The sequence below is a fragment of the Pygocentrus nattereri genome, chromosome 21 (assembly GCF_015220715.1).
Source record: "Pygocentrus nattereri isolate fPygNat1 chromosome 21, fPygNat1.pri, whole genome shotgun sequence".
Classification (NCBI taxonomy): Eukaryota; Metazoa; Chordata; class Actinopteri; order Characiformes; family Serrasalmidae; genus Pygocentrus; species Pygocentrus nattereri.
The window spans coordinates 1,661,351-1,677,405 of record NC_051231.1 but is presented as its reverse complement, the minus strand read 5'-3'; the positions used below and the strand labels follow the sequence as shown (position 1 = coordinate 1,677,405).

At 41.3% G+C, this 16,055-nt stretch overlaps 1 protein-coding gene across 1 annotated transcript in view; it reads left to right on the top strand.

Moving 5' to 3' along the window:
• The window catches only part of lrrc38b (leucine rich repeat containing 38b), a 48,450-nt gene extending 34,619 nt beyond the window's left edge, over positions 1-13,831 (top strand). Inside the window, exon 2 of the mRNA XM_017717940.2 lies at positions 13,269-13,831. Coding sequence (XP_017573429.1) covers positions 13,269-13,516 — 248 coding nt within the window. The 3' untranslated portion in view covers positions 13,517-13,831. The remainder of the gene's footprint in view (positions 1-13,268) is intronic.
• Positions 13,832-16,055: the final 2,224 nt, after the last annotated feature.

The window sequence follows — 16,055 nt, the reverse complement described above, 5'->3', positions numbered from 1 at the left end:
ACCAAAATCAAATAAGTTCAGTTCGTTTACACAATCATGAAATATACACCGGTCAGGCGTAACATCATGACCACCTCCTCGTTTCTACGCTCACTGTCCACTTTATCAGCTCCACTTACTGTATAGCTGCACTCTGTAGTTCTACAGTTACAGACTGTAGTCCATCTGTTTCTCTGATACTCTGTTACCCTGTTCTTCAGTGGTCAGGACCACCCATGGACCCTCACAGAGCAGGTACTGCTGATGCGCGACACTGGAAGCCCTTTGTTTATAATATGAAAGGTAAAAGCAGAGATTTGGGTGACTTTGGAGCTGATCTCTGGCTGATGGATGGTCACAGGAGGATGAAATCATATCAGTGTTTATCATGTCGCTGTTTTAACCCTTTGTTGGAATATGAAGGCCAAACAGTAGAGCAATAATATCAGGATTTTAGGTGATTTTCTGAGTCGAATTCCCCACTGATGCCGATGTCACATCTCCAAATGCCAATATTTAGTTTATTGATTATTGATCAGGAATATTTAATTAAATCTTTCCGTCAAAGGCAAGTTGAAGAGAGAAACTTTTTGTTTCCATGTATAAAAGACCTCACACTTTTCTCCGGTACTGTACTCCCAGCAGGAAATCACAGCATGGTGAAGAAATCACAGTAAAACTGCAGTCAGCGTGTCGTTATCTGCTTTTCAGCTTTGTTTTGGTTTAGCAGAATAAACTGAAGAAATGAGCTGCATTTCTGTCTAAACTGAATGTCTAAATTATACTTATTCATATTTGTTGCACGTGTGGACTTTTTATTGATATTCTGTCCTCTTGGATTCACGCTGAGACCTAAAAGTCTGATACACAGCAAGACAGGCTTTATTTTTAATTACTGCATATTTCATTTTTAAAGCTCAATATCAATATAAAGAGAAAGCCCTTTGTTTATGATATGAAGGCTGAGAGCAGAGCTGTAGTGTAACGGTAGTGAGTGGGTTTGGGTGATGTTGGAGCTGGTATCTCACTCTGGCTAGTGACGGCCGGTTCCTCTGAGTGTTCTGGTGTGTGAATCTCGTCACTATTGTTAACCCTTTGTTTATGATATGAAGGCTGAGAGCAGAGCTGTAGTGTAACAGTAGTGAGTGGGTTTGGGTGATGTTGGAGCTGGTATCTCACTCTGGCTAGTGACGGCCGGTCCCTCTGAGTGTTCTGGTGTATGAATCACGTCACTATTGTTAACCCTTTGTTTATGATATGAAGGCTGGAAGCAGAGCTGTAGTGTAACAGTAGTGAGTGGGTTTGGGTGATGTTGGAGCTGGTATCTCACTCTGGCTAGTGACGGCCGGTTCCTCTGAGTGTTCTGGTGTGTGAATCACGTCACTATTGTTAACCCTTTGTTTATGATATGAAGGCTGAGAGCAGAGCTGTAGTGTAACAGTAGTGAGTGGGTTTGGGTGATGTTGGAGCTGGTATCTCACTCTGGCTAGTGACGGCCGGTTCCTCTGAGTGTTCTGGTGTGTGAATCACGTCACTATTGTTAACCCTTTGTTTATGATATGAAGGCTGAGAGCAGAGCTGTAGTGTAACAGTAGTGAGAGGGTTTGGGTGATGTTGGAGCTGGTATCTCACTCTGGCTAGTGACGGCCGGTTCCTCTGAGTGTTCTGGTGTATGAATCACGTCACTATTGTTAACCCTTTGTTTATGATATGAAGGCTGAGAGCAGAGCTGTAGTGTAACAGTAGTTAGTGGGTTTGGGTGATGTTGGAGCTGGTATCTCACTCTGGCTAGTGACGGCCGGTCCCTCTGTGTGTTCTGGTGTATGAATCTCGTCACTATTGTTAACCCTTTGTTTATGATATGAAGGCTGAGAGCAGATCTGTAGTGTAACAGTAGTGAGTGGGTTTGGGTGATGTTGGAGCTGGTATCTCACTCTGGCTAGTGACGGCCGGTCCCTCTGAGTGTTCTGGTGTATGAATCTCGTCACTATTGTTAACCCTTTGTTTATGATATGAAGGCTGAGAGCAGAGCTGTAGTGTAACAGTAGTGAGTGGGTTTGGGTGGTTGTGGAGCTGGTCTCTGGCTGATGGACAGTCACAGGTGGATGAAATCACTCTGGAGGGTGGGTCAGAGTCTGATGATGATGATCTGATGGTGGATCATGTCACTGCTTTAACAGCATAGCAGTGATATCAGGATTTTGGGTGATTTTCTGAACCAAATTACTCACTGATGCTGACATCACAGCTTGATGACGTCATGCTTGATAGTTAGGGGCTGATCTGGTGAATGTCCTGATATGTGGATCTGTCTGTATCATAAACCGTTCTGAAGTTATGAAGGAGGATATAAGTGACCTACCATTTTGCAAGCTGTGGTGTCCAGTTAAGAGCGTTTCAGCCTCTCCTGTAAAGTTACTATTTTGGAGATGCTTGTTTTTCTTTGGACACTGATGATGCTGCATCGCCTCTGTTTGCACCCTTGTAGTCAAGCCCTGATATATTTATGAAACCATTGCTTTACAAGCACAATTACAACTGTTGGCAGCTGTTGTGGTTGCTTTTCCAATAGTAATAAAATTACACTGCCGTTAAATTGCGTTTATTCGTGTTCTCTGCTGTTTATTATCTATATATCTAAGAAATATTTGGAACACTCTCCGTTTTTTCCATTAGTCTCTGTTATATGTGGCTACTGCAACCATCCACCCACCCACCCACTCTGAACCAAGCTTCGTCTCTGTGGGCAAACCTGCAAGTTAACATTTCCATCAGAACGTTTCACCTTCATGTCTTCAAACCTGGGGATTTATTCAGGTTTAGGCTTGAGTGAGCTGAATGTGTTTTTGCTGAGCAACGTGGGGCTTAAACAAAGAGGGATGTTTGTAGGTCATTCAAGATCCTTGATCCTTGAAGTCTTTATTATCATTGCACAGGGTGCAACGAAATTGGGTAGCAGTCCTAACCATGCATAAACAAAAAAAGATCAAACTACGAATGAAAAAAAAGGTTAAAGTGAAATATAAAACGCAGGACAGTAAAAGAAAGACTATATAATTTAAAAATTATTTTGAAATTAAAAATAGAAAATTAAAGTAAGATCATTTAAAATGAAATTATAAAATAAATGTCAACACTTTACTGTAGTACGATGTTCATAAGGCTACACGATACCTACACAGGCTTGTCATGACAACTGACATAGCCCTACATAGATGTTTATAAATGCATATTCCAACAGGCATCATCTGTCATAAAAACTACTTTAGCTGACTTTGATCAAAACTAGCAAACGTAACCCTCAAAATTAAGCCTGTGTAAGCATTTATAAACATCTATGTAGGGTTAGGTCAGTTGTCATGTCAAGCTTATGTAGGTGTCATAAAGCCTTATGACCAGTACCCTGAATGTAGAATGTAGCAGCTATGGTGTTGCTCATATGTGAGCATTTATGTGAGTATTTCTTTTTACAGTGCAGTTTAATATTAAATATGAAGTGCAGATGAATGTAAACATCTTTTACATCCATCACGTCATACAAGGTGCCGTGGCCCATGACCAGATGTAGAGCTGGTGACACACGAACCGCCGTGGTGACGTTGGGGAGACGTCAGGTCAGAAGTCCCATTGAGAGTGAGTGAGCAATGCCTCAGAGACTTTATCCTCCGCTCGAATGGACCCTCTGATGATTTGTGCATCTTAAAATGTTACGTGAAATGTGTGTGACATGCTTTCATGGAGAGCAAACGTACGAATTATGCGCTGTAATAGTGAGCAACAGCAGCATATGAGAAGATTCACACTTCATTCGTGCGAGTAAGCAGCGATCCCACACAAACTGCAGGCCAGAGCTGAATATAGCTCCAGCACAGCCCTCTCACCAACTCTGTGTTTCAGGCAGAGCCTGTAAGCTCAGTGTATTTATGTGTATCAGATGGACAGCAGGGGTGCAGTGATGCACAGATTTCACATGTTTTGCTCTTTTTGTGTTTTTGATACAGAATAAGAAAAGAAATGCTAACATAACCTTCGGATTTGGTTACTTATTTTTTGGTAATTCCCCAAACAGGCAACCATGCTTTTTGAAGGACTAACTGCCACAAGTTATTTTCTTAGACAATGTTAAATCAATTAAAAATAATATAAACATAAGTGCAAGGTGTATATTACACATTGCACCTGTGTGTCTGGCAAACAAGGTATGGCAGCTCATAATACATGTAAATAAAAAAATGTGGACTATAAGGCTACGTCTAAAAAATAAACAAACCAGTGTTTTTCCAGTTCTGAGAGCACAGATATTTTAACATTGTTATTGCAAATTTTCAGGAATGTCATGGATTGTATTGACTTGGACAACAGAAGCAATTTCTGATTTTACATAATTTATAACAACATATCCAACAATGTATTTGATGAGCAGGGCATTTTGACCCATTATTAGTAGGTAGGTAGGTAGGTAGATGGATGGATACATACATACATACATACATACATACTATTAGCTGGTAAATACCAGAGTTTGGTCAATAAAAACTCCACAAAACCAATAAATTAAAATCCCACTGGACACAATGCCCAGTAAAAATATTTGTCCAAAGTCCATGTAAACTTTTAAGTGGAAACCTGTGGCTATGCTTCCGATCTAGATAAGAAAATTCCTGTACGCTGCTTCCATTTAGCTGCTCTGCAGTTCAGGAACTCGTAGCAATAGGAACTTTAACATTTTTTTCATGTCGCTGTTGTCAGAAGAAAACCTCCAAAACAGCAACTTTACAGGAGAAGGAAAAAACCTTCTTTACTTTTAATGTAAGTCAATGGAACCAGACATTTTCCCAAGTCATTTTAGGTCACATTTTTTAGTCCATTCATCATGAAATTTACATACAATGTAAAGAGTAACAGGCATTTTTAAATCATATCAAAAAATGGAGATGTGAGGTTTTGACAACAGCGATATGCAAACTGTACAAGGTCAATGTAGTGATGACCGCAGCGGTCATAGAGCCTCAGTTTCACTAGTTCATTAGCTATTAAAGCATCTCAGCTGGCTGGCACTGTGAGGGGAAAGAGGCTGAAGAGGCCAGTGAAGGAAAAAATCTTTGAATAGTAAAAATAAAGACGAAACACTTTAAACCGCCTCCCTCCTCCAGGTCACCAGGTGTGGGGTAAATTCTTTTACCTTTGAAGGATTTGAGTGTTGAGTATTGCTCATGATTGACAGCTGATATTGATGACTGACTCTTGGAGTCAAATTCTTTACGTCTAAATCTCTTTAGTGCAGCGAAGGCTTTTGTGATCGCAATGACGTTTGATGGTGTAGTTTATGGTACGATCACTTAATCTTCCTTAGACTAAATAATCATGATTATCTAGTGATTTTTGTGGGGATTTTGCTCCTGTGAAGCCTCACATGACAGTTATAGATGTTTGGCCATGTTCTCGCTGGCAGTAGTGCATATTTAGGACTCAAAGATATCAATGACTTGGTATGGATCAATAACTCTGAACAAAGTGACGGACTTTCTTTAATATCTAAGCCATAGCCAGCATTGACTGCTCACATTATCCTGAAGGAACGTCAACACTGTGGCCGTAGTGCGCGTCTTCCAGGTTATCGAAACAGAATAAGGAAAGCAGCATCATGTGTAAAACTACAGTAGTGGCTGTATAATTTAGTAGTATTTAGTAATTTAGTCATGGCAATTGATTTTGTGGTGAAAGAAATGCAGGTGGTGGCTGCAAAACTAGGCTAATTATAGTGGATTGATACATGCAGGGCATTATAAGGCACAAAATACCCAGAGAAAATATCACTATTTCAGACTTTCCACCGTTTTACTGTTATCAGCATTACATTAAACCATGCAGAAGGTGTGTTAGGTTCACTGAGCATTTTGGAAAACAAATAAATTGGCTATACTTTTGCAGACATTACAACAACTGGTGTTGAAATATGGCCCAAATGTGAAAAATCGGTGGCATTCCCCTTTGACTGAAAACTGCAGGGCGTATATCTCCAGGAGTGCGGCTGGGCAGCCATGGAGTAGAGCCTACCTTTGAAATAAATAAGAAGCTGCAGTCTTTCTTGGAGTGAGTCCTGAGCTGTGTGCCCTTGGGTGGTAGTTTTAGAGAGAAGCAGCATTTCCAGCTCTATGATGGATGATCTGTGCTACAGAACTTTAATGGGTTTAATAATATCCTGTTTTAATTTACTTATATATGGGTGCGTCCAAGTGTCTCAACAGTTACAGACTGTAGTCCATCTGTTTCTCTGATACTCTGTTACCCTGTTCTTCAGTGGTCAGGACCCCCATGGACCCTCACAGAGCAGGTACTATTTGGGTGGTGGGTCATTCTCAACACTGCTTTAACACTGACGTGGTGGTGGTGTGTTGGTGTTTGTTGCGCTGGTCTGAGTGGATCAGACACAGCAGTGCTGCTGGAGTTTTTCAAGCCTTGGATCACGTGTGTCAGGCTCCAGTCCTCGCAGGCCAAAACACTGCAGACTTCAGATCACTGCCTTATTAAACACACCCAATTCATCTCATAGCTGCTTACCAAGGCTGTCATGAACTGATTTTAGAGCGTCAGATGAGGGTAAACACTAATCCCTGCATCACTTTGGCCTGGAAGGTCCCCTGTTTCACAAGCCTACTTTATATCACTGTGATGGAAAAGATATATATTCCAAATGCATTTATCAAATAAACACTATATTTCCAAAAGTATTCGGTCGTCTGGCTTCACATGCATATGAACTTGAGTGAGATCCCATTCTTAATCCATAGGGTTTAATATGATGTCGGCCCACCCTTTGCAGCTATAACAGCTTCATCTCTTCTGGGAAGGCTTTCCACAAGGGTTAGGAGTGTTTATGGGAATTTCTGACCGTTCTTCCAGAAGCACATCTGTGAGGTCAGACACTGATGTTGGACGAGAAGGCCTGGCTCACAGTCTCCACTCTAATTCATCCTAAAGGTGTTCTATGGGGTTGAGGTCAGGACTCTGTGCAGGCCAGTCAAGTTCTTCCACACCAAACTGGCTCATCCACGTCTTTATGGACCTGCTTTGTGCACTGGTGCTCAGTCATGTTGGAGCAGGAAGGGGCCGTCCCCAAACTGTTCCCACAAAGTTGGGAGCGTGAAATTGTCCAAAGTCTCTTGGTGCTGAAGCTTTAAGAGTTCCTTTCACTGGAACTAAAACACCCCCACACCATGATCCCCCCTCCACCAAACTTTACGCTCGGCTCAATGCAGTCAGACAAGTACCGTCTCCTGGCAACCGCCAAACCCAGACTTGTCCATCGGATTTCCAGACGGAGAAGCGTGATTGGTCACTCCAGAGAACACGTCTCCACTGCTCTAGAGTCCAGTGGCGGCGCTTTACTCCACTGCATTCCACGCTTTGCACTGCGCTTGGTGATGTAAGGCTTGGACGCAGATGCTCAGCCATGGAAACCCATTCCATGAAGCTCTCTACGCTGTTCTTGAGCTGATCTGAAGGCCACATGAAGTTTGGAGGTCTGTAGTGATTCACTCTGCAGAAAGTCGGTGACCTCTGCGCACTATGCCCCTCAGCATCCTCTGACCGCTCGGTCATTTTACGTGGCCGACCACTTCGTGGCTGAGCTGCTGTCGTTCCCAATCGCTTCCACTTTGTTATAATCCCACTGACAGTGGACTGTGTAATATTTAGTAGTGAGGAAATTTCACGACTGGACTTGCTGCACAGGTGGCGTCCGATCACGGTACCACGCTGGAATTCACTGAGCTCCTGAGAGCGACCCATTCTTTCACTAATGTCTGTAGAAGCAGTCTGCAGGCCGAGGGGCTCGGCTTTATACACCTGTGGCCATGGAAGTGACTGGAACACCTGAGTTCAGTGATTCGGATGGGTGACTGAATACTTTTGGAAATATAGTGTAAGTGTGATATCCACATACCTTTGGCCATATAATCTACCTACTTACCTACATACCAACCTGTCTGTCTGTGCACAGCTGTAATGAGACAAGATACAGTCTTACAATCTCTCCATCCCTACATTTGCACATCTGCCTGTTTAGATAGGATTATCATTTTCAGCTATTACATAATCAGTCTTTAGGGCATTTAAATGACCATCACTAACATCCCCACAATGACGGTTCTCCTCCATTTCATCACCGCAGAAGGTTCAGTATTAAAGCCTGTCTTTGTTAGAATGTTTTGTTAATGTTGTTTGTGTGTTTGAAAGTAATTTATCATTTTAGTCAGTAGACTGTTTCATATTGTGCCACCTGGTCTGACTGCGCTGTTTTTTCCAAAAAGGTCTGGACATGCTTTACTCAGGTGGAGGTTGCAGCATGGCAGAATCTTGCGAGATGCATCATTACAAGGTTAAGCTGTCAACCTTGAGGAATGTTTATCTCTGGGAAAAAAGAGATTAAGATCTCATATTCTTCCACATCACAGCCTTCACATGAGTTAGAATCCGACCTCTAGATAAATAACCATGATAGAAAAAATACCTCTTTAAACAGTCGCGACACTGTGGTGTTCTTTTTTAATGATTAGAAACACAAACCATTTAAAGCTGTGCATCCCATTGATTTTACTATGGTTATGGCACAAAGCAGAATATCATAAAAACTGATAAACTACAAGTTCAATTTTTTTAATATATATATTAAGAATAAAAGCAGTGATCACTCTAACACTGATTACTATATCTTTTTTATTTATTTCCTTTTCTTTATTATTTTTTTATATTAAATTATTATTTTTCCTTCCTTTATCACTTGCTGGGCTTTATCTCTTTCAACTTGACTGAGCCAATCAGACTTTCGACGTCAATGATCAGATTGTCACATTTGCATCTTTGGTGACAGGATGATGATGTAAACAGATTTTCAAACATAAAGGGTGATGGCAGCTGTTTTGCAGTGGAGGGAAAGTGTAATGCAATGTTCAGTCAATTAAATCTGACCTTGTAAGCTGTCAGCCGGTCATATCAGACCTTGTAAGCTGTCAGCCGGTCATATCAGACCTTGTAAGCTGTCAGCCGGTCATATCAGACCTTGTAAGCTGTCACCAGAGAAGCTCTGCTAGGCCATCAACGTTAGTTAGTAGTTTGCAATAGTGATGATAATACAGCGAAATTCTGATGGAGCTACAGGCGTTTAGACCTTTTTAGACCGACCCACCCACCCACCCACGAGGACGTGTAGCAGATCGGCCAGTAGCTAACCTTATTACCATTAACCAGACCTACTGCTAAAGATCTTTTTCTGGATTACCACCTCTTGAAACTTCTATAAGATGAACATACAAGACTTGCAGCACGAGCTTTTATCACCCCTGCATTGTGAAATAAAGTGAAATGAAATGGAAACGGTTTCCTAGCTGATCAGTTATGCTAAATGAGTGATACCTTCTTCAGTTTCAGCTGCTGTGTCTGATCCACTCAGACCAGCACAACAAACACCAACACACCACCACCATTGAGTGTTACTGCAGTGCTGAGAATGACCCACCACCCAAACAGTACCTGCTCTGTGAGGGTCCATGGGGGTCCTGACCACTGAAGAACAGGGTAACAGAGTATCAGAGAAACAGATGGACTACAGTCTGTAACTGTAGAACTACAGAGTGGAACTATACGGTCAGTGGAGCTGATAAAGTGGACAGTGAGCGTAGAAACGAGGAGGTGGTCATGATGTTATGTCTGATGTATGTATAGAATACTAGCTACTGTTTCCTTTCCCTGATGGTTTTACACCGGTGACTTCAATCTCCCCCCGAGGATCTTTGATGCAGATTTGCCCGAGTCTTAATGTCCTTGATTCACATCATTATTCGCATGCAACAACAGTCTTTTACACTTTGGATCCTCCATTGAAGGACACTAAAACAGTCGCTGCATTTGTTTTACAGCCAATTAAAATTCTGAAGGACCTGCTCACTGACAGCTTTATCACGTTTCTGCCCTGTACAATGACCGATCAAGGCAGTAATGCCATAAAACTGGGCTATTTCTGGGTTCTGACATCTTTTCCCCTCTATAAGAATGCAAATGATGAGCCTGGTGTTTTCATTTCTGACTGATGAAATCTAATCAGGGTGCGGGCAGCATCATCACACAAGCTGTGGAAATGCACCGACAAGGTTACGAAGATAATAATTCATTCGATTTAGTTTCAGTTGTTGATTTCCAGGAAGAAATCTGTGTCACAGAACCAAAAAGCAGGCAGAACTTTGGGAAAGTCTACTCTTGGAAGGTTTTTTTTACTCTTTATTTGCATTATTTTTAATTATTTTTTAATTTATTTGTTGTGGAAGCATCAAAACTGTTATGTACAATAAATTTGGAATTTCTCAATTAGAAACATCGGCCTTTATTACCGCCTTATTTGGATGGTCCACTGTAAATGTTCAGTATATATTTAAGTAACATTCAGCTGAATGGTCATTCAGTGCCACTGAACTTGAAGTTGAATGTAACTTAGATGGTTCACTATAGATGCTTAATAAATGCTCAGCCAGCCTTTCAATAACATTCAACTAAATACCCAGTAAATTCAACTGAACTTGAGGTTCGGTGTGAAAGAGTTTATGAAATCTATCCCTAAAGCCGAAACCTAACCCTAACCCTAACCTCAAGGCAGAACCTACATCTACTCCTAACCCTAACCCTAACCTCAAGGCAGAACCTACATCTACTCCTAACCCTGTCCCTAACCCTAACCTCAAGGCAGAACCTACATCTACTCCTAACCCTGTCCCTAACCATAACCTCAAGGCAGAACCTACATCTACTCCTAACCCTAACCCTAACCTCAAGGCAGAACCTACATCTACTCCTAACCCTGTCCCTAACCCTAACCTCAAGGCAGAACCTACATCTACTCCTAACCCTAACCCTAACCCTAACCTCAAGGCAAAACCTACATCTACTCCTAACCCTGTCCCTAACCATAACCTCAAGGCAGAACCTACATCTACTCCTAACCCTAACCCTAACCATAACCTCAAGGCAGAACCTACATCTACTCCTAACCCTAACCCTAACCCTAACCTCAAGGCAGAACCTACATCTACTCCTAACCCTGTCCCTAACCATAACCTCAAGGCAGAACCTACATCTACTCCTAACCCTAACCTCAAGGCAGAACCTACATCTACTCCTAACCCTGTCCCTAACCCTAACCTCAAGGCAGAACCTACATCTACTCCTAACCCTAACCCTAACCTCAAGGCAGAACCTACATCTACTCCTAACCCTAACCCTAACCTCAAGGCAAAACCTACATCTACTCCTAACCCTGCCCCTAACCATAACGCTGTTGATAATCAACTGAGGATCATTAAGGTTGTTGATGATTTAAGTAGCTGTAGAGCATCTATAGAGGACCATCCTAATAAAGGTCTAGGGCTAATTAGGCCCTGTCAACGTGCTGCCCACTTGCTTGCCATCTTTAGAGACGGTCCCTTACTGTCTTAGCCCAAATGAAGTTCATCAGATAAGCTTTCAGAGAGGCAAAGGATCGAGTGAACACGAGTATCGACTTTGGCGGCAGAGCTTGCGGAAAAATCGTTGTGGACGAAGTTCTTTATGAGCAACAGCAATACAAAATTTTAAAAGGCCCAATATTTTAAAACTTTTAGATTATATTTAGATAGGGGCAGTCGTGGGCTGGAGGTTAGGGATCCAGCCTCGTGACCAGAAGGTTGCCGGTTCGATCCCCAGAGCCGACAGCACATGACTGAGGTGTCCTCGAGCAAGACACCTAACCCCCAACTGCTCCCCGGGTGCTGCGGATTGGGCTGCCCACCGCTCCGGGCAAGTGTGCTCACTGCCCCCTAGTGTGTGTGTGGTGTTTCACTGCCCAGATGGGTTAAATGTGGAGGTGAAATTTCCCCGTTCTGGGACTAATAAGGGTCACTTATTCCTATTATTATTATTATTATTATTATTATTATTATTATTATTATTATTATTATTTGCTAGTATCTAGTAGCAAATGCGTCCATCTGTTATTCATGACTGCTCGTACAACTTCAGGAAGACAGTTGCATGGGCAGTTGTTTTGTCTGGCTTTTGCGTTTAGTGTTATGTTCAGATTTCTTCCTAAAATCCGTTTCACATTACAAATTTGCATAACTAACTAATTAGCTCAGTGAGGCTAACATGATTATTCTCCTGTTGAACTTCACCATTTGTAGTTATTTTTCAAACATTTAAGCACAGTTGACTTTTTCCAGCCACAAACTGGTCTTAAATGTTGAGGAAACTAAATTCATGCTCTTTTTATCACGGTTAAAATCACAACCCTGAAGAGATCGGACATTGAAAGAGTCACTGAGCGCAAACGGATTTTATTATTGTCAGTTTGTCTTACATCTGTCTTTTATTTCATTAATTTGTTTTTATTTATTTTATCTTCATCTGCTCTGCTACTGGATAATTCACTGTATTGTACTTTTAATCGTTTTTTTTTATTTAACAGTATATTGGTGCCGTCTCAGTCCCTGATTCCTGTATCACTCGGCTACATTCCGAGATTAAGCTCTTATTCTCCAGGGTTTATTTTGGTTTGTCCATCTGAATTGAAATCTTAAGGCAAATTATTCAGTAACTGCATGAAATAAGTGAATTTATATTTTTTTGCTTTGTAAAAGCCCCTCAAATTAAGTGTTTTAATGCATACAATTTACTGCTGAGAGCCAAAAATCTGCGCCGCTCTTTGTGTTGTTCTCTAAAAGTGATGTTTCCAGAGCAGATCACTGAAGAGACGCCGTCTGTTTATAGTTTAGAGCCCAGATTTGGGGAAAAACGGGTCGACTTTCAGTAGAAAAACAAACTGAGTTCAGCTTCTTTTATTATAAGGGTTTAAAATGACATCACCGTCTATTAGACTGGAGAGAAGAGCTACAGCCTCACACGACGCCCAGCTTCTGAATGGAGCTTATGGAGTATGAACGTTATGAAGAACATGACGGAGTGCGGTTTGGGACCACCGGTGGTCTCGAGGAGCTGAAGAGGTTAAACAAAGGTTGATTGATTGATTGAAGTACCTTTAGGCGACTTCAGGGTTATGAAGAACGTACCATCTTAGAAGGTCAAGTGCTAGTAAGGATTTTGAGTCGAATGATTGAAACGAGTGTTTCTGTGTAAAGAACCTTTAAAAGTTTGGAGAACCATTACATAACAAAGGTTCTGCACGAGTTGAAAGGTTTGTGTTTTTGTCAGTCTGTCAGTCAGTTTGGTCCAAACCTTCGACAATGACTTGTGTTCTTCTCTCCCAGGTATAGAGAGCATGGAGTGCTCCTTACCGATGGACGGCCGTCGCGTGCCTCTCAGTCAGCTCTCTCAGGACAGTTTTCGGGAGTGCCAAGTCACGCTGACCCTCACTGACTTCCTCATTATCATTTTCTCCGGCATCTCCGTGTCGGTGGCAGCCATCATGGCTAGCTTCTTCCTGGCCTCCACCGTCCACTGCTTCCAGCGCTGGAGCAAAGGCACGAAAGGAGAGGACGAGGAGAACGAGGAGTGAAGAGGAACTGTGACTGAAACTCAACCAAAGTTAGGATAATCTGAACGATCAGCTCTGCAGTGAGAGCTGAGGTGCTGGGTAAGGGCAGAAGGACGTGGCATCTTTGGTTGATAAGAGCAACACAGCGGTGTTTAAGAATGGTTGATCACCATTGGACAGGTATTATGGAAACTAGCCATAGTATTCAAATTTCTATGTGCATTATTCTGTTTATCCTGCCACTGTCAGTATTACAATTCGGTGTCTTTAGCAAAGTATTTCACTGATTAACGATAACAGTAGTCAAAATTAAATATCAAATTACCTAAAAAAAAATAGCCATGCCACTGTTTCATTCTGCCAAATGGGCAGAAATAAGCAGCTTCGGCCCTTGTTTGAAGCAGGCGGATGGAGATTATGACTGACCTACGTAAGAAAAGGCGTATGGAAGAAAGATTATAACGATATCTGGACATTATTTGGCCATTGCAGTAAGATCGAAGCCATTTCCCTGGGTAGATCCAGTAGATTCCTCTGTTAAGGTGTGAAATAATCACGCAAACTTTAAAGTGGCGAGATTTCTAGTTTAAGCGAGTAGCTGTGTCAAATTCTGCACTTTAACATGGTGACTGTTTTCCCTGCCAAAGATGATGTTTAGGAACGAGGGACGGTGACAGAGAGCCTCATTTGTTTAACATAGAAATTTATTTTTGCTTTCGAAGAGGTCGTATAATCAAATGACATAATCAGTGTAATTGTGCTATTGCATATTTACCTTTTAGTGTGACTTCACATGTTTTGCTTCCAGAGGATGACTTTGAGAAAAAAAGACAGAAAAACAACAGAGCTTCCTTTCATGCATCGTTATATCGTTGCTCATGTCTTACTCGAAAAGAAATATTGGTATAACTTCATGTATCTGTTAAGTGTTGTCCTGTATGAGCTGATAGGAACACGGCGTATTGATGTCCGCGATGCCCATCTTTACTGCGACGTATGAATATGACATGTATGGGTCATTCTACAGGAACGTCCGGAACGTTTATAGATATATTACAAAAAAAAAACATGGTAGGGTTACAATTTATTCTTTTTTTTTAAATAAAACAATGTTATTTTAACAATTCCACCTTCTTGAGCCTCAATTTAGCAATAATGGTTTTTAAATCAATCACATAGAATTCCAGTCACCACAGAAGAGCTCGTCCTCACAGTCGTGTGTGAAGAATTTTAACTACAATGATCTCTACATGACGATGGAATATATGAGTTAAATGATATAAAGAAACAAACGCCAAATAAATATAAAATATTTAAGGAAAGTTGCCCAGGCGTCGTGTCACTGGTGTCACAAAAAGTCTCTTATTTTGAAATAAAAGTCACGCCGATGACGTCAGTCGACCCCCTTTGACCTGCTTTCTGAGGATCTATGAAGAAAAGCTCATGGTGAGTCCACTGCGTCTCTCAGTTCTCAGAGATCTTCTCATTCAGCTCATGATCTCATATGAAGCTTCTAGCTGACGTCACTGGTGTGACCGACTTTATTCTGAGGTCACTGTGAAAAAATAGAAACGCAAATGGATTAAACTCCATATTTTAGTGGACGTTCCCTGATGGACAGCGTGTGGTTTGATGTTCTGTAAAATGCACTGATCATTAAAAACGTCTCTGGTGTTTCCTTCATTATGAGGAACACCGATGAGGATCGATCACACCAGTGACTCCTATGGAGGACAGAAGAGTGGACGTTTCTGTAGAATGACCCCTGCATATATTGGCTGTATGTGATATATACACATACACCGAGATCAGGTATAACATGATAAAATGGACAATGAGCGTAGAAACGGGTCAGAATGTTATGTCTGACCGGTGTATGTATGTGTGTATACATACACACAAGGCATGACATGAAGAAAGGTCCGTAGAAGATGTTAGTTTTATTGAATAAACGATGATCTTATGCAAGGGAAGGCGTTTTGAGAAGGTGCCAGTGAGAGGAAGCTACTGAATTCTTTCTATTTTCCTTACTTCATGTTTTATGATGCTCTTTTACCCTTTATTTACTTATTCACTGACAAAGGGCTTTATTTTGGTCTCTGCATGACTGTCTAGCATATAAGTATTTTTTCCCAGCATGGAGGTCATGGCATCTTCTATAAAGTTACGTTTTTTTTTTGTTTTTTTTTTTTCACATTTTTCCTTTAAACCTTTCAGCAGATGAACGCACCCAGGCATTGTTTACACGTCGGTGTCCTCTTTTCCCAGATTTGATGTTCATGGGCAGATGCTTTAGTGTGTTGCTCCAAACAACTCTGGGCAGTTATTTATTATTATTATTATTATTTATTTATTTATTTTTTTTTTTTGGTAGACGGAAAACAGAGCCACGTTTTATTAATGCATGAATAATTTATTGGGTCTCCGAAATGAAGCATACAGTGTGTCAGCTTTGAAAATATCCAAGCAGCATGGAAAAGAAAACTCGCGTTCCCAAAAAGGAAAATACTCTTTTACGTTTTTTTTTTTTTCTTCTTTTTTCTGAAGATGAACACCACTG